This window comes from Budorcas taxicolor, chromosome 10, assembly GCF_023091745.1.
Source record: "Budorcas taxicolor isolate Tak-1 chromosome 10, Takin1.1, whole genome shotgun sequence".
Lineage (NCBI taxonomy): Eukaryota > Metazoa > Chordata > Mammalia > Artiodactyla > Bovidae > Budorcas > Budorcas taxicolor.
In genome coordinates this window covers 89,152,425-89,171,488 of record NC_068919.1, presented here as the reverse complement: position 1 = coordinate 89,171,488, position 19,064 = coordinate 89,152,425, and the positions used below count along the sequence as shown (strand labels likewise).

Below are 19,064 nucleotides of genomic sequence, written 5' to 3'. Positions count from 1 at the left end.
ATAGGGGTATTCATTGTGGAACTCTTTCTGAAAGCTTTCAGCAAAGGGCTGGAGTGGGATACAAAAATAAATCATTATTTGCATTATAATTTGAATTAGATTAAAGATATCCTATGCATTTCTCTCGACGTGAGCCATACAATCCAGGAAATGGACAGATCGTCCTCACAGCAAAATGATTACAGAGTATTTTTGCTTGCTCTCTGCTTTCTTCTCCTCAACTTCTCTTCCCCTCCACCCTCTAATTCATTTGTCCATCCATTCACTGTCACTGGATGTGCAAGGTGTCATGTTAGCTGTTAGGAAAACGAAGACATTGGAGACAATGTGAATCTACCCTTATATTTGTTAGCTGAGGAAAGAGTGGAGACCTAAGGAAGCTAATTGCCCCGTCATAGGCCAAATGGCTAATTAAAGAATAAAACCCAAAAGTTGGATGCCAAAGAGACCTGGATTAGAATCTCATTTAAAATAACAATAACAACAATCTACTGAGTTGCACCAACTGACGCTGTTGACTTGTATTATTGTAACCTATCCATGAAGTTGATGTTATCATCTCCATATGTCCGTGGTAAAACTAAGCTTCAATAAGCAACCTAGCCAAATCCCAAAGCTGATAAATGAAAGCCCACCTTGAGTCATGGTTTTAACCATTTTATCTACAAATGAATTCTGATTCTTGTTTCCAAGCTCTCTTTCCTTCGTATCAGCCTGTTTTCTCACAGCTGCCTCTGTTGACCCTGAACATCAATAACATTGCCCCCTGATCTGCTTCTTCCCTCTTGCAGATAAGCATTCATTCACTTCATGCAGTTTCCTTTCTTTCAACAAACTTTAATTGAGCCCCACCTTGTGTCTGGCACTGTGCCAGGGCATGGATGCTACGTAGAGATTATTTCTTCTCTCAATCTAGTGACTTCTCATAGTATCTTCCAAAATCTTCTTTTCAAAGGATCACAAACTATGGAGCCACATAAATCATGGAGTCAAGACCAGGAATAAAGAGTTTCATAGAAATGGCAACCCACTCCAATATTCTTGCCTGGATAATCCCACGGACAGAGGAGCCTGGCGGGGTTGCAGAGAGTCCGACACGACTGAGCAACTAACATTTTCACTTTCATAACATACTTAACTGTTTGCTGTTTTCTTAATCGCTCAGTTGAGTCCGACTCTTTGCAACGCCATGGACTGTAGTCTGCCATATTCCTCTGTCCATGGGATTTCTCAGGCAAGAATACTAGAGCGGACAGCCATTCCCCTCTCCAGGGGATCTTCCCAAGCCAGGGGTCAAACTCAGGTCTCCTGCACTGCAGGCAGATTCTTTACTGTCTGAATCATCAACTTAGTTATTAGAGAAAAACAAAAAAAGTAACTTAAAGTGGATAGAAGACTCCCACCCACATATGCACAACCAGGTAAATTAGCCATTGGTTAATTTTCTATCCATACCAATAGAACAGAGAAGCAGCAGCAGTCCATTACTATAGTTTTTATTTGCTGATATATACAAGGTTAGGTTTTAGGAGAATTAAGAATTAAATAATTTGGGAAAGGAATATGGCAAACAAATTGGACAGGGAAAGCAGGTGAGATTACATTTTCAAAATTGCTTTGAAAACTCTAAGTGCTAGAAACCGCCTTTGCTATTAGGATGGCAAATCATTTCTAAGGAAAGGGAATTTAAGGCCAGAAATCAACAAGAACAATCTCGCATACCAGATACAAGGAGACGTCTCTGGACTCTTACTATTAAGATTTCTTGATGGGCGAAAAATCAACATGTTAAATAGAGACAAGATCAGACTCAGCAACTGTACAAGGCCAGGAGTCCGGAGCAGCAAAACCACTGCTGAGGGCAACCCCTCTTGGTCTCGTAGTTAGGACTTCACGCTTTCACCGCAGAGGGCACCGGTTCCATCCCACAAACAAACCGCTGCTGACTACCATTCCTATTGGTGAGCCTCATGAGAGAGCCAGAGCACGGGCCTCCTGAGGCAGCAGAGGCAGAGAGAGTGCTTGGAAGTGGGATTCAGTTTGTGAGCATCATAAGACCTGTGTACTCCCTGAAAAGGTGCTAGTGGATTGCCGTCCATCCGTCTGTCTCCAGCAATACTGCCCGAGGGCTTACTCTGTGCCCTGATAGCACCTGAAACGAGTATCTTGCCACCCTAGAACTCACCTTTCACCAAATAGAGATGGCAAGCAAACGTGTGATATCATGTCAGGTAGAGATGACTGCTCTGAGAAACCATGAAGCAGAAGGCGACAGGGAGTGGAGTGCTATTTCACAGGGGATGGTCAAGGAGGGCCGCTGCAGAAGGCGCCATATGGGCAGAAGTCTGGACACAGTAAGGCAGTGAGGCATTCAATCACTGGGAAGAGCTGCACCGGGCAGAAGAAACAGCAAGTGAAAAGCCACAGGCGTGCTTGGTACATTCGAGCAGGGCTGGGACTAAGGAGGAAGCACTCATCTATTGTGTAACGTTTAAAGGAACGGCCTCAAATTCAGTCATCAGAGATAAAGAATACTTTATTGCAATGTTTTGAAGTCAGCATCAATGCAAAAAAAAAAAAAAAAAAGTTATTGATCAGCAAAAACTCAACATGTTAAATAGAGACAAGATCAGACTCTGCAACTGCACAGCCCTCGCTCGTCTCTCCCTTCTCCTGGATCTAAGTTCAAGGAAGATCAAGAAGACCTGTGTGCCTAGAGCAAGATGGTACAAAATACCATCAGAGAGAGAGAGAGCACGGAAGAGATCCATACAGCACACGGTAAAGATACAGGCTTTATACTCGGCCAAGTAGTCTGTTAGGTGATTGGACAATCACTAAGAGCTTTAGAAACCTTTGGGGAAATTCCCTGGTGGTCCACTGGCTAATACTGCAGGCTCCTAATGGAGGGGTCAGGGTCAGATCCTTGGTGGAGGAACTAGGTATCACATGCAGCAACTGAGTTCACATGCCTCAACTAAAGATCCCACATTGTGCAACTACAAAAAGAAAAAAGAAATATTTGAAGACCCCCATAGTGAGTAGCCAAGAGCTACACGTCCCTCTCAGCTATTCAAATAGCTAAAAATAAGATCCAGTGCTTTATTAGCAGTTCTGGTCAGTGATTCTACCCTATAAATATTACATGCTAATCAGAAGGGCATCTCTACAACTTATCTGAGCATCTTGCAGAGTTCCTGCCTGTATGTGATGAGGACCTTCTCAGAGATCCTTTCAGGGACTTTTTCAGCTTTGGGAAGTACTAATCTATTTGTACTGCTGACACCTAAGTCTTTAAGAGGTAGGTAAACCCATCAAGTTCCTTTTTTCCCCCATTAGAACCATGCAATTCCAGAGAGAAAATGTCACTGAAGGGTTCTACTAGGTAACGAGTAAATTAGAGTCCATTTCCTTCCACCCCTTCCCATTTGTCCTCCAAGAGGGCAAAAGAAAGTACCTGCATGAGGGTAAAGAGGAAACAGAAGGTATTTCTTGGCTGGCAGCTGAAGTCTAATTAGACAGACAAATCTTCATTGCCTCCCCCAGTTATGAGGCTTGGCAGGAAAGGAATGAGCCCTGGAGCCCCACGTTATGCAAGGCCGTTAATCAATATTAGTTGAGCCCTGAGCCTAAAATAAACTTCCCCTGGAGGCTCTGTTGTCTTATGGCTAAAGCGAGGGATGGAAATCTGTGTGGACTCCCATGTCTCACTTCTATCAAGCTGATGGCAGCAGGGAAAAGGTAGAGGGGCCCAGAGGGGTAATTTGGGAGGTAAGTATAACATAATTTACCTCCTATTAGAGCAATGGTATTTGGAATAAGGTAGATGAATCCTGTATCCCAATCCAAGACAGTCTGATTGTTCAAAGAACCTTCAGAAACCTGTTCCAGCCAGAATCTCAAACCCCCATGGATAACAACATACTGAAAATGAATGTGTCATTTATTTGTGGAACCATATGAAGCTGCTGATATCTGACCCCTCTGCTCCTACAAAACTGGCAGCTTCACACACTTCGTCCTAACAAAAAGCTTTGTATGTAATAACCACCCAGCTAACTCCCACTCCATAAATTCCTTCTAATTGATGAGTTCAGGGCTATGATTCAATCTGGAACCCTCAAAGGAAATCCTGGGTAATAATGGGTTTGTGTGAGTATAGACAAAATTGTTTTTGTGTTTATCCAACCATACAAGGAGGCTAAGCTCTATGAGGATCTGTGAGTCCTGAGAGAGTCTCTTGGGTTGAAGTGGTTTTCTCAATGTCTAGCATTTAGTGAAAACTTACGGAATTAGGGCATGGCCTAAGTTCTTTCCACATCTGCCTGTATGTATTACTCACAACAAGCCTATGGTAAAGATGCTGTTGAGCCCATTTTATAGATAATTCAGTTCAGTTCAGTCGCTCAGTCGTGTCCGACTCTTTGCGACCCCATGAACCGCAGCACGCCAGGCCTCTCTGTCCATCACCAACTCCCAGAGTTTACCCAAACTTATGTCCATTGAGTCGGTGATGCCATCCAACCATCTCATCCTCTGTCGTCCCCTTCTCCTCTTGCCCTCAATCTTTCCCAGCATCAGGGTCTTCTCAAATGAGTCAGCTCTTTGCATCAGGTGATTATAGATAGTAGAACTGAAATTTAGATGGGCTAGTCAACTCACCCAGAGATACACAGCTAAAAAACTGGAAGAATGTAGGGTCCAACTAGAAATTCTGACTCTGATTGCTCTCTCTTCCCTTCAGCACACTGGGACTCCATCAGGAACATGCAGTGAGAAGGATCAACTGTTTTTTTTGTTTTTGTTTTTGTTTTTTGGCAGGTTAGCCTGCTGGTTTTTTGTCTGTTTTAATTTCTAATTTTATATTGGCGTATAGCCAATTAACAATATTGTAATAGCTTTAGGTGAACAGCAAAGTGACTCAGCCATACACATACATGTAAAGGATAAACTTTTCAATCACAAGTTTTGCTTTGTTTTGTTTTCCCATAAGTAACATCAAGGCTGAAGGGTGCTTCTGACTGTGCCCAGCATAAAAGCAGACCATGGGGAGGACTTTCCATGAAGGAATTGTTACAAAACCTGAAAACCTGCGGCTTCCTTCTGCAATTTTTGAAAGTGGTCCATGTATTTCCCACCAAACTTGTGAGTTCGAGGTAAGAGTGAAATCTCATAAAGCTTTCACGTCTTTCATTTCTATTATTAGGAGTAGTTCCAGTCCAGGCTGAGTGTTTTGGTTTCTGGTAGTTTTCTGGTGTCGGGCAGCCCTGGCCAATGCCAAGATGACTTTACCAATGCCCAGTTCAGCAAAAGTGGGTCACGATCAGTCTCCTGCTAAAAGCTTATAAACGATTCCAAACGGCGATTTGCACGGAACACACTGAGTTCTTTCTTGACTAATAACTTGGTCTAGAGCGCTAAGGGAAGAGAACCCACCTTATTTTTGGAACTATTTTCCTCTTGGCCCTTTCCTCTCTTGCAGGAACGTTTTGGTCCTGGTGGCTGACAATGATCCCTAAAAGACTTTTATTTCTCACTTTTACCTTCTGTCCTGATTGAAGATTCAGGAATGTGAATGTGGCCTGAATTGAACTTTTCCGCTTTAGAAACTGACCTATCTCAATAGTCGCTCCCCAGCACTGGGGTCAGATGTCAGGTGATGGACGTGCCTGCATGATCTCGGGGCCATCTCTGGCAGTGAAACCCACAGGGAACCTGATCTAGTTCTCCCCTCTAGGACCTCTTCTGTTTGAGGGAGTTTTAGGCCAAGACACTCAGAATCTGAGCCTCTGACCTCCCACCAACCCTCCTCTATACACTTTCTGTTCTAGTTGAACTTGGCTATCTCTCTAGGAATCATCATCTCTGACTTTGTCAATTTAGCTTCGTACATTCAACCAACCTGAGATTCGCTCCTTTCTCCATGTATCCAAGACTTGGAAAACTCTCTCCACGAGACCTAGGCCTCCAGGAAAGGAGTCCTAGAGACACGGAGAGGGACATGTTCACAACTGAGTCGAGTTCATCCACTGAGGCCCCAGGTGCACGTGTGAAGCCAGAGCCTCCAGCCCAGAGTAGCCACCGAGTGACCTCAGCCAGGTCCACGTGAGGCAGAAGACCTGCCTTGCTATTTTTGCTGTTGTTCAGTCACTAAGTCCTGTCTGACTCTTTGCAACCCCGTGGACAGCTCACTAATCTCCTCTGTCCTTCAGTGTCTCCTAGAGTTTGCTCAAATTCATGTCTACTGAGTCGGTGATGCTATCTAAACATCTCATCCTCTGCCTCCCCCTTCTCCTTTGGCTTTCAGTGTTTTCCAGCTGAGCCCTGCCCACATTTCTGACCCATAAAACCATGAGATCTAATGACATCATTGTTTCCAGCTACTTAATGATGACAGGTTGTCTCCACAGCTAGGAAACTGCAACATATATGACCTCCCCAGGGTCGCTTAGCTAATACGAAGAGGAAACTAGGTTCCAAACTCAGACAATCTGATTTCAAGTACATGCATTTCATCAGTCTTCTATAGTTTTACCACTGGAGGGGAGAAAATTAAATTGCCCAAAGCCCAGTGATCATCGTAGAGGGAAAATCTTCCAAAAGCCATGCCACTTCTGATTTTTAAATGACAAAGCACATTATAAAGCCTATCTTATTTTCAGATTTATTCAACAAATGTTTATTGAGCACCTACTAAGTGCCAGATCTTTATTTGAGAATTATCACCCATCCATTTGCTTTCTCAATGTATCCACCTCTTCTTTCAACCTTAACTTTCTTTTTCAATCAGGGGAATAACCAGAGACATCCTTCTTAATGTAGGGTAAAGACTTAATGCTTGGCACCATAGCTGTGAGTAATTGAACATAGTCCATGTAATTCACAAGTATTTTGTAACACACTAGTGCATCAGAAAGATCAAAATGCTAATTATTTCCAGGAGGCTGGAGCATTAGAGGGCCATCAGTTCAAAAACTCTTTGTTCACCTTCACACATGGCTAAGAGCATCACTAAAAGCACTTTGCAGTTTTCCTTTGATCTGAAATCAACATTAACCAAGGTCTATTAGAAATGAACTGTTCAAATGATTTTTTTTTACCTTATGCTTAAAGAAATAACCAGTGGATTTTTAAATAACCAGATATTTATATTTGTGAATCCACATGCTTATTTTGTTTCTCCTGGAAGAGTGAAATTTTAGGGCAACTTTAGCAATATTATCAAAGCCAAGGAGGACAGAACAGAGTCACTTAGAAATGGGTCTAAGATTTCACACATAGGTGAAAATGTGAATGATATCTATGGACATAAAATCCAGGCTTCCTCACCTCATTTTTTTCCTGAAGGTTTCTTAAAGATCAAATTTTTAAAATCAAATTAATTTATTTTCAATTAGAGGATGACTGCTTTACAATATTGTGTTGGTTTCTGCTATACATCAACATGCATCAGCCGGAGGTGTACATATGTCCCCTCCCTCTTGAACCTCCATCCCACCTCCCACCGCATCTCACCCCTCTAGATTGTCAGGGAGCATTGGATCTGAGGTCCCTGCATCATACAGCAAATCCCCCCTGACTATCTATTTTACATATGGTAATGTATGTTTCAATGCTACTCAGAGTTCAAATCTTTATGAATCCATTTCATCCGGGAAAACTAGCTGGCTCACACAGGGCACATTAGAACTTCTGAGAGTGACTTTCTTCACCCAGAGTCTTTAGTCTGGAAACCGTCTAAAACCCTGGATTGAATCTAAGGGTTGCTGGGTCCACATGCCTAACACAAGCTTGATATGATCTACAGAATGTACTTAAGGGGCAGACTTGGAGATAGGCAGGCTATTGAGTTTTATGTGTGCAGGTGTTCACTATTGATAACCTCTTTTTTTTTAAATTCACTAAACATTTTATTTTGTATTGGAGTATAGCTGATTAACAATGTTGTGATGGTTTCAGGTGAACAGCAAAGAGACTCAGCCATACATATACATAGATCCATTCTCCTTCAAAGTCCTTCCCTTTCAGGCTTCCACATAACACTGAGCAGAATTCCATGTGCTATACAGTAGGTCCTTGTTGGTTATCTATTTTAAACACAGCAGCGTCTACCTGTCCAGCCTAAATTTTTTCTGGAGTCCAAGGCAAAGTTCTTATGGCTGGTTGGCCAAACAAAAAGTGCAAAACCCTTGGCATAGTTATTTCCTTTAGCTAATCTTTACAAAGAATATGGGGCTTTTAAATCTCTCATTCCAATCTATTCCAATTCTGCTCATCTGTTGGCTTTTCTCCAATAGCACTTAATGGTTTTATACACTCTTAAAAACAACAAGCATCAACAGGTTTATAACTCATTTTTATAGCCTTGTCTTTAGAAGCAAAAGGAAAGCCATGCAGACGTGATCCAATTATTACCGGACTAAAGGAACAGAGACACATCAGAAAGGAGGCTGTCAGAGCTGACATCCGCCAGCTGTCCGCAGCTGCTGTTCTCTAAAATGACAACAGGTCCAATGATGTCTAGAGTCAGAACCGCTTACAAGACTTTTGTACCTTCTATCCTAGGCTTTCTTAGTTTGTACAAATACTTAATCTACTCCCATATATGTATTTGCCCCTGGAGGGAAAGCCCCAAACTGATCATTATTATGGCCTAGTCCCTAAATCCCCAGGTAACATTAAATCCTTCTGAGGTCAGTAAAAACATGGCCTTGAAAAAGACTACAGGACCACCCATTCCTACGAAGAAAAAGCCATTTGCTCCTCTGCTTCCCACAGAGTTAGTGGAATGTATTCTGACAGAAGCAGAACCAGACCTGTGCAGACAGAACTATCCTTTCACCAACAATAAACAGATCTGCTCTAGAGCTATGGAGAGTCATAATAGAAATATATATTGCCTTTTATCTTCTTTTCAGTGAGCAGAGTGAAGTGTCAGGAGTTATTGCTTTAATATCAGTGGAGAAGAAGCTATTTTTTTTGAGCACGTACATAGGTCTGAATGTAACAACATGTGCAACTCTAAGACTGTGAAGTAACCAGCTCCTCAGTAGCCTTTCTAAAACACATAAAATTGTACTGATAACATCATCTGTGAATCAGCTTCCGATTGTTCCTGTGGAATCATGGAAGGAGCTGTCTGGCTATGTCTACTCAAAGACAAGGGAAAAGGAAGACAATTTTACCACTACCTAACTCACATAAGATTAATTCAGAAGAATGAGAACACATCAGAGATTTAATTGATTATTGACTTCAGGTTTACAGTGGCCAGTGAAATCAATGGAAAGTGATGTCAAAGACTAAATTGAATCCCTGGATAATGTCTTAAACCAAGACACAGAAAGGACAAGTACTGATCTACTGAATCTCCTACAGACACTAACTAGTCTAAGGGTCAATTCCCCATGAGCAATTGGAATGTGTTATTTTTGCCAGAGCATTTAAGGCTAATAATTCAACTACCTTTCTACCCTCTAATATCTAGATTTATGAGAAGCCAAGTAATCAGCAAAGCATTAAGATTTAGCTTGGCTACAATTACTTTTAAGTGACAAAACAAAAACATTAACAAAAACTTCCTACATAGTTAAACTCAGACCTTCAAATTTGCTAATATAATTAGGATTTTGGTCAATACAATGTAAAAGAAACAAAGTAAACCAAAAATAACAAGTGATTAATCAACACTTATAAACTACAAGTACTGCATTTTATAAAGATTGAGGGAAACTTCAGCTTCATCTACCCTTGATTTAATGCTACCACATGGCCTCAGAAATGAACAATTCATGTCCCAATAGTAAGCCATCAGGAGGATGCAAATAGAATTTAACTAGAATAGTCTTTCCTGTGACTAACAAATATTCCTTTCCTCCTTTTCTTTTTCTGCCATTGAAAAGAAAGGTAATAAAATGAGAGGAGAGTGTATGTCATAGTGAAAATGTTCTCCATCTCTCACCTTGAATAACAGCTTTATCATTTCAGTGATGGATACAATAAGAATAATAACCCATGCGTGCGCACCAGACATTTATAATTTCTTTAACAATTACTTTGTCTTTCTCTGCTCCTGGGTGTTACTACTATGAGCACCTGTAGGTGTCCTTCCTACAAACAGTAATTCAGACACTTTAGCTTCCAAGCAACATGACCATGATAGCAGGGTCTCAAAGACAAAGATGCAGAATCAGGGAATGTTGGAGAGAGGCCTACCTGAATACTGGCTGTGGAGCGATTCTTGCGGGTTGTGGTAGTGGCCATTGTAGTGGTGGTCTCCATGACAGTGGTAGACATTTCTGGTGGCATGGAGGTCGTCTGCGTTGTTCCCAAGATTGATGGGACCTCTCCCACCAGCCGGACACTTCCATTGATTTTAATATTGGGGTTGTTCTCAGCCGCCATGTTCAGTACTTTCAAACCATCATAATAGAGCCCAGAAAGCTGGCCTTGGAAGAGGCGTCCTTTGTCCTTTCCGCCAATAGCTATTTGCGCCTGGGTGTTGAAGATGGTTAACTGCCGGCCTAGTGGGTTGGGTGGAGGAAACATCATTATTTCCATACATTTTTCTCTGTTTGCCTTACCTGGTCTGAATGGACCAGACATCAAAACAGGCTTCCTTGAGCAACTGAAGGGGAGAAAATTGGATAGCAAAAATTCAGTATAGGCATTGGCAAGTAACAAAAATTCAATCTAGACATTGGCAAATAACATTTCCCTATGTTTATCTCTTCCACTGTCTAGCTGAATATCCTAGACAACCTGAATAATTGAATGTCTACTTCTTTATTGTGAAGCAGGAGAAATCTTGCTTCAATGATGAGTGGTACTGCAGTCTTCCAGGGTATACAGTTGTGGATGACAGAAAAAGAAAACAACTCAAATCAGGTGATTATAATAATAAATTATAAATACCTATTGTACTGACTTTTTTAACCTACAAAGTAACATAATGAAAATGATGAATATATAGGGCAAATAAAAACTCAGTGGGGTAACTCAGAACACTGAATTTTAAAACTAGGTCTGATAATTAAATTAACTGAAATTAAATTAGATTTTAATTAAGAGACCTGGAGCTATTATAAAAATAAACACCTCTAGGAAATACAAGATTTCCTAGAACTTTTCCTAATGTATAATATTCTATCTATACTTGCTATTTCATAAACTTCACGGCAGATTATTTTCTGTCTTTACTCATTTGGGGAAGGGGAGAGACCATGGTCTCACAATTAAATCTCTCTCAAAGGTATGGAAAATAAGTAGGCATTGATCATGTCAGTGAGAAAGGGGGAAAGAAAAATGACATCATTCAAAATCAACAAATTTTAAAAGGAGGGATAGGTGTTAATGAAAAAGTCAACACACAAAACACCTTAAAATGATACACAGGCATGTTAACGGATTGAAGACACAGTGGCTCACCTTATTGCTAGTTCCTATCTGGGGGACCATTTATGCTCTGTGTACAGAAAACTATCAGAATGAAATCATGGCAGAACAGAGAACAGAATAAGTCGACTTATCTTATGCCCCAACTATCCTTATTTTAAAAAGCTTTTCTTAAGCTTGAGATCTTTCCCAGAAAAACCTAGCTTTTGAAAGACAAAGCCTTCTATTCTATTGTTTCTCCAGATGATTTGTCTGCTTTTCCATATGGAGAAAGATGGAAAAACTTTTTTTTTAATGGAATAAAGTTTATCCTTTTTGAATTTTTCCTCCATTTTCGTTAGTGATCAAACAATGCTCCAGCCATTCTTAATATTGCTGCAGTTATTTAAGCTATTAATGACTGAAACCAATGTTCTATTATACTCATCTGTTTAATTGAAAGGAGTATGTTTTTTTAAAGACTGAGATCTGGTGTTTAAAGTCTCTATGTGCTGTGTGTGTGCTAAGTCGCTTCAGTCACGTCCAACTCTTTGCAAGCCTATGGGCTGTAACCCACCAGGCTCCTCTGTCCATGGGATTCTCCAGGCAAGAATACTGGAGTGGGTTGCCATTTCTTTCTCCAGGGATCTTCCCAACCTAGGGACTGAACTTGTGTCTCTTATGTCCCCTGCATTGGCAGGGAGGTTTTTTACCACTAGTACCACCTTGGAAGCCCTTAAATCTATATAATGATTAGTATCCTTGAATTTCTAGTATATAATGTGGAATCCCTTCTCAATGTATAAAAATGGGTGAAATGCAAGAGGTAGAAAAGGGAAAACACCTCTACTCAGTGGGAACTCTCTGTACAAGAGCCCAATCCACTCATCAGGCAACTCTTAAGGGCATATTAGTCAAGAATGGTTGATAAATAATACCCCTTTGGGAGCTTTAAACACTACACTATGGAGAATTGGCCAGATAATTTTGTTATAGTGAAAATAATGTCTATAAAAATATGTGGAGCATGGAAATGGAATCTGTTGGCTTTAAAAACAAAATTGCCCAGATCCTAAGGGACTAATCAAATAGATCTAATAGATTTCCATTTCCTTTCCCATCAATTCCTTCAGTGCCCCATGCACACACATCGTTGCCTATTCTTGACCTCTCACTTTTCATATGAGATGCAGCAAAAAGTTCAATGCACAGTAATGCTCATACCTCATTACTATTTAGCTTTTTGACAACAGCTTTCTTCCTGGGAGCCCTAAGCTTACTACTGAAAGAAATGCCATGATGGAAGGGGAAAATAAATATGCTCTCAGCTTTGCATAGGCATTTGGAGTAGCTTAACATAATAAAAAATTGCCTAATAGGAGATCTGTAGGGCTAACGTTTAGTGTCTTGCACCAGATAGCCCCAATGCCATAATATCCCTTCCATTCACATAACTGTTGGCCAGCCATAATATTTATTCATTGCCTTTTTAATATGTAGCCCAGCACTGACGATCAGTTGATGGTTATAACTGACTACAGTAGATTTTGCATTTCTAATACTCCCAGAAGTACTCCACATCTATAATGGTCTTCATCTTATTTTCCTAGTGATGTTATTCTGCCTATGCTTACAAATGAAAGGAAGGTCAGAGAGAATTGAAATGCAAAGTTGAATGACACTGGCTAGAAATGATGGATCTCCTTTATTCCAGTTGCCACGGTTCACTCCAAAAAGTGGTCTCTGCTTGTTCGAGACAGACCCAAGTGTGGAGCAAGGCAAGACCTTTCCTGGGCTACACAATTAAACCACAGCTTCATTTCTGGCTTTTCCTGCTTTCACAGAGAGATCTGCCTAATCATTTCTTGAGAACAAGACACTGGTGGGGTAAACAGGGAAGGAGTGGATATGTTTCAGGTATCCATCATGCCATAGGAAGTATCTGGGTCTTTGTTTATTTGTCTGTTTCATGGATCTTGCTGGATCTGCTTTTGTTATGTTCTAAACCCCTTTCCCAGCCCTCTGTACCGTAGATTAGGTGGTTAATAGTAATGTTGGCAGGCACTAAAGGAAGAGTGGGATACTCAAGTCTTCTGCAATCTTTTCCTCTGATCAATTTCACTCTCTCAAGGAAGCAGGAGTGAGTGAGTGAGTGAGAAACAATCATCATGACCCTCTCCCTGTGAAGGACATAAGGGACCGACCGCAGAACATTTTACCATCTGCCCATGATTTCTCAAAATCAGTGCCAGGTCTCCTTATTGTCACTCATTATGATCAATCGTGTTTCTTTTTTTCCTTATTTTTAATAAGGGATGACCACTATTCTATCTATATTACAATCCGATAATGGATTCCAGTCTATCACCAATAATATAAAATCTGACTACAATACCAGTACAGGCTTTGTAGCAGGTTATTTTGTGCTTTATTTTGGGTGTCCATCCTCTTGGAAGTCATTAAATCCTCCCTCATTTGGACACCAAGTTCACGTACTGCTTAAATTAAATCTTTGCATGTTTCCAGTCAGTGTTGCACAAAGACTAATTAATTAAACCTCAGAACACCCTTGGGGAATAGGCAGTATTATTTCTCCTCTCCTCAGATGGGAAATCTGAGATATAAAGAGGTTAAGTGGATTGTCTAAGGTCAGAAAGTCAGTCAATAGCAGACAGCGCCAGAAAACAGGCTAGGGAATGCTGTGACTCACATCTCCTCTCCAATGACAGAAGCAACTGTTTCTGCCCAAGTAACAGAGCAGTCCAAGTACTTACTAATGCCTCTGCCTAATCATCTTTCTGGACTCACCCTTTCCTAACTCCATGTCCTTGCAAGGTCTTCAGTGTGCATTTTCTATTTCTTTGAAGGGGAAGTTGGCTAGACAGGGGAAGAGATTAGGCAATAGAATGAATAGATGTTACTTACCTAAATGAAACAAAAAAGTGATTTTGGCTAAAATAATGTAGAAGAGAGAACCCCTCAGTTCGCATAGAATTCTTTTCAATATTATTTGCATATATAATCATACATACTCAGTTAAGAAACAAATTCCTCCCTTCCTCCCATCCAAACCACCCTTACCCAGTCCCACCCATTCAACCTCTATTGTGTGTTTGGAAGCGTCCTTCTATATAAAAGCCAACTGATAACAATGCTATTGGAAAAAAACTAAAAGCCTACTAATAACTTTAAAATGATTAATACAAATGAAAATGCCTGGCATGCTACTGAACTTAGACTTCAAAAGGCAATGGAGTAAAAGAAAATAGTATTAACATAGAACTGAAAGAAACAACAAAAAAATTTTCTCAGGCACATGAGACTCAGACATGCATCTAAATTTTCTTTTCCTTTTTAAGAAGTGAGGCAGTCATCATCTCTAATGTTAAAGGGACTTTATGAGCTGGTGATTACTAAACAAAATTATTTGCTTTTTAGAGTTATTCTTAATTTATTTTTAATTAGACCACGTACGTTAAAAACAGGGCAAACAGTTAAGACTCAGTGAGGATTTTCCGTGTTTAAATATCTGAATGTTTTCACTCAACTTGAAACTGTAGTAGTCCTTTGTCTTTTTGTTTACGTTGCATATTAACATACCCCATTACTTTTTATAAATAACTCAATCAAATCTCTACATATTTTAAAAACTCACTTAAGATCTCCTTAAGAAAACAAACAAAAAAACCCACCTCAAACTACAAAAGTCACTACTGGCTCAGGAAAAAAAACAGTCACCAGCTTGTTCAAGTCAGGTCTTTCTTCATTGAAAGGCAATAGTTTACCTCCCAATGAAGAGGAGTCACACAGAAAATTCTAACATCACATGTAACCGCTGCCCTCTTTCATTAACCAAGTGGTTGTTTTCTTTGGCAAATGAGAAACTGCTGTTTTGCCTTCTATTAACATTTCATTTTCCAGCTACTTATACTGTTGTTGCATAAGTATCAAAGACACAAGGGTACCACACAACTGAAGTGTAGAATGAGTTTATTTATTTATTTACTTTAGTTTCCATCAGTAACTAGGATGCCGTTAACCTCTTATGAAATATCTTTGCCTGTGCAAGTTTAATTCTGAAGGCAAAATCCATCCTTCTCATTCTTTGCTTGTTTAAAAACAAACGTTAAAGAACATGGCTCCCCTTACAACATTTGTTTAAGCAGTTAAATGACGAGTCAATCTATGATTGTTTGCTGTTGTTGATGCTAACCATGCTACAGATAGTAAAGCCAAAACAGCCTCAAGATGTAAGTTTAATAAGTTCTTTTGAAATTTCTTTAGAAAGCTCTGGTATAAGAGGTAATTTAAAACAAATTAACAAATAATGTCATGCAGTGGTTAAATTGCCATAATACATTTCTTTTTTTTAGAGGTTCCTGAAATTTCTTGTTGGTGGTTGTCATGCTGATAGAAAACTAGATGTCAGTCCCTTTAACTGTATTTTAATGGCAATGTATTATAGCATGATTTATCAACATACGGCAGGTGGAAGCTGACACAAATTATAATGAAAATTAAAACAGTCATTTATGCAGCAGGCGATTATCATTTAAGGAACATTTATTTGCAGGCTTTAAAAATGAGGGTTTAGAGTCAAATGATTTTAAAATGAAAGTTTTAACGACAGTTACCTTTTTCCTGCAGCCACTCTTCTACGGGCCGGTTATATTTGAAGGGGATTTTCTGTTTTACCATTTGGAAGCGTTCATTATCAGTGTTGCCTTTAAAGTTTAAAAAACAGCTTAAAGAACAATCTGAAAAGTCAATAAGTCATTCAAAAACATCCTAGGTTTTTGGTGCGTTTTATGAAGTTTTTTAGAGATAGATAGCAATTTATCTTTAGTGGAGGTGGAGTTGAAGTCACTCTGCCCTTGGTTGACAGGTTTGAGGTCAGGTTATTCTTAGCTATGCTGTGCTCCATCAAGTTTTGGAAAAGTGGCTGGGGATGGGCATCCGTGAGAGGCATGGCTGTTTACAGAAAGGTTTACCCTCTCTCTCCTTCACCTCTCTCCAACCATACCTTGATTGGGTCAATGGAGGAACAAGGACCCCCTTGACTTGTGCGTATCAGGACCCTCGGTGTCTCAGTCACACATGCTCCACACTCACTTTACTGTATCCCATCAGAATACAGTAAAGAACGGAGCCCTGGGCTTCCTTATTCTCCTCTTAAGGGTTTGCAACTACTCTACCTTGCCAAAGAAAACAATTCAAGCCTTGATGGCCGACGGAGACTTCTTATTCCGTAAAGTGCGGCCCTGGCATCCCATTGCCTATGTAAAATAGATAGAGTACCACATGGAAATCTTATCCCCTCTATGCCTTGGTCCAGATCTCGTCCATATTTTAAAATCGGAGGAACTCCCAAGTAAACATCTGTAAATAAAAGCAGCTATACCTATAGTGGTATGGCATTTCCAGGCTTTTGAGCCTCTATATTTTATTAGTACCAATAGACACAGGTTTTATAAGTTTACCTAGCCTCGCTCTCTTTCCTTACTATGAGAGGTCCTTCCTGAATATGTCTCCATTCAAAAAGCCTGTTAGGGATACTTCTTCCAAGCATGAAATCTCTAATTAATTTCAAGGCTCAAATATAATGCTTTTAACTGTGAGTATGCCCCCTTTCTTCCCTTTGTAAATGTTATTACCACCCCTGGATGGTTTGTCTAATTAGGACAGACTTGGCGAGTGGTGTTGTGAAGATATACCCCTAATGAATATGCTTCAAAACACAAAATAATGAAGCCACGCTTTGGGAACTCTACTGTCTTATCAACCAACCGCACGGAGATCAAACAGAAACTAGTGAACTCCTAAATTACTTCTGACTCTTAGCCTTCTAGTATTGGAACTTCAGGAAGCCCAATCCAGATCACCAGTGTTAGAAGTGAAATAGAAATCTCAAAATAGGAGGTTTGAAAGCAATTCATAAAGAAGTGTAAAAGCTAGAAAGAATATTAGGATGGCATGTAGCACCAGGTGAATAAAAGCTTGCCCCAGTATTTCCATCTCTGGGCCACCTGCATGTTGGAGTTTTTACTGGTGGAGAAGATTCTGCGTGTGGTCAGACTAGTACCTGCCTTCTGTGAGAGGCAGAATGGTAAAGAGGTGGCAGTACTGGGTACATTTAAAAGATTTTCCATTCATTTCTCCTTTGAACAAATTAGTCTTAGGAGCTGACTCATTATTCTTACTCCCCAGGAGTAAAAACAAGCAAAAAGCTCATCAAAGAGGAGACTGTGGCTCTGTTTCCGGCTTACATTATGAGACCGTATCTGGCTGGCATCAAGCCTAAAATATTAACATATCAAAGGACAACATGTAATGAATAGAAAGAACAACTAACAATTTTCAATTGCAGTATATAATTTAAAGTTTTCCTCATAGTGTTATTTCTCACAGAAGGAAAAAAAAGAGACAGCTAGGAGCAAAAATAGAAAGGTATCTTAACTTCTTGGCGTTTCAATAAGCCCATGGTGAAAAAAAAAAAGGTAATGTTATCTGTTAACGTAAATAATTATCCATGAGACCATTATGTGATCATCCTGGTAGATCTGGTACCCAGAAGTCTACTAATCCAAAACAAAGTTGGGCTAATTTTCACATGTCCTAATAGAAAAGGAAGATGCGCTTTTCTGAAAAGAACGTGTATCTCTGTAACTCTTTAACTCTACCCTCCAGGAGACAGCTACACAAGGGATATCATCCATCTTCACAAGCTTTGCCCTCTCAAGTTTCAGTCACAGCAACATACTGAGAAATGCCAAATGGATTATGCCAGATTCACCTTGAATATATTATATTACTTTGGGTTTTCTGTAACTGTCATTGGTGCAATATTAAGTGTAGTAATGACCTTTTCCCACTCTCTGTAGAATGGATTAGTGAAGTCAATAATGAAGAGAAAGCTAAATATTCTTAGTACCACGCAAGGCAAAATATGAAGTACCGAATGTTTCAGACTGACAGCTCTATATGTACCAACTTAATTGAGAAGCTGCATTGACTTACTTCTTCCACAAACATAGGAATCTTGGTCCTTCTAAGTATCCACCCTCCCATTCAATCTGCCAAGCACAAAGCTCCATGGAAAATTATTTCAGATATGGTACGGGCTTGACGACTAAGAAACAACAGGGGAGAATCGATAAGTGATGTGTTGCGAGGACAGCATAGCCATGATTCAACCTTAGACCCTTCGGAAAGTGAAAGACAGAGAGTCATTCTTCTCCATCTCAGCTTTAAAGACATTTAGAAAAAAGTTTTAAGTTTTCCATGCCAGACAGATAGCATCTGGCAGTGGGGATAGCGATCTTGCATACTGTTAAAAGTTGTGAAAGATGGAAGGTCATTTGGAAAACCAAATTGGTTTAAATTGCCACATTAACATTGTTCTTAGTCTCTTTTCATGTTCTTGTTGGTTTTTATTTTAATTTAGTTCAAACATTAGTGAGAAATGTTTTAGAAACATGTGCATGAGAATGAGTTCATTTGCCCCGAGCCCCATTTGTTAGACTAACTGAAGAGCAAACAACCTTCTAAATATCAGAATTCATACACCAGGACTACTCTGAAAGCTGAGCAAACCTCATCAAATCCATTTACATTCATATCCAATCCTTAATGACATTTAGTTGTACATTTTATATAGCAACCAGTATGAACATTAAAACAAAGACTAAAAT

General features: G+C 39.9%; 1 protein-coding gene across 1 annotated transcript in view; it reads right to left on the bottom strand.

Moving 5' to 3' along the window:
- Positions 1-19,064, bottom strand: part of NRXN3 (neurexin 3) — a 1,753,959-nt gene that overhangs the window by 159,453 nt on the left and 1,575,442 nt on the right. Inside the window, exons 18-19 of the mRNA XM_052647275.1 lie at positions 16,008-16,097; positions 10,216-10,523 (exon numbers count right to left, since the gene is read on the bottom strand). Of these exons, the coding sequence (XP_052503235.1) occupies positions 10,216-10,523; positions 16,008-16,097 (398 nt within the window). The remainder of the gene's footprint in view (positions 1-10,215; positions 10,524-16,007; positions 16,098-19,064) is intronic.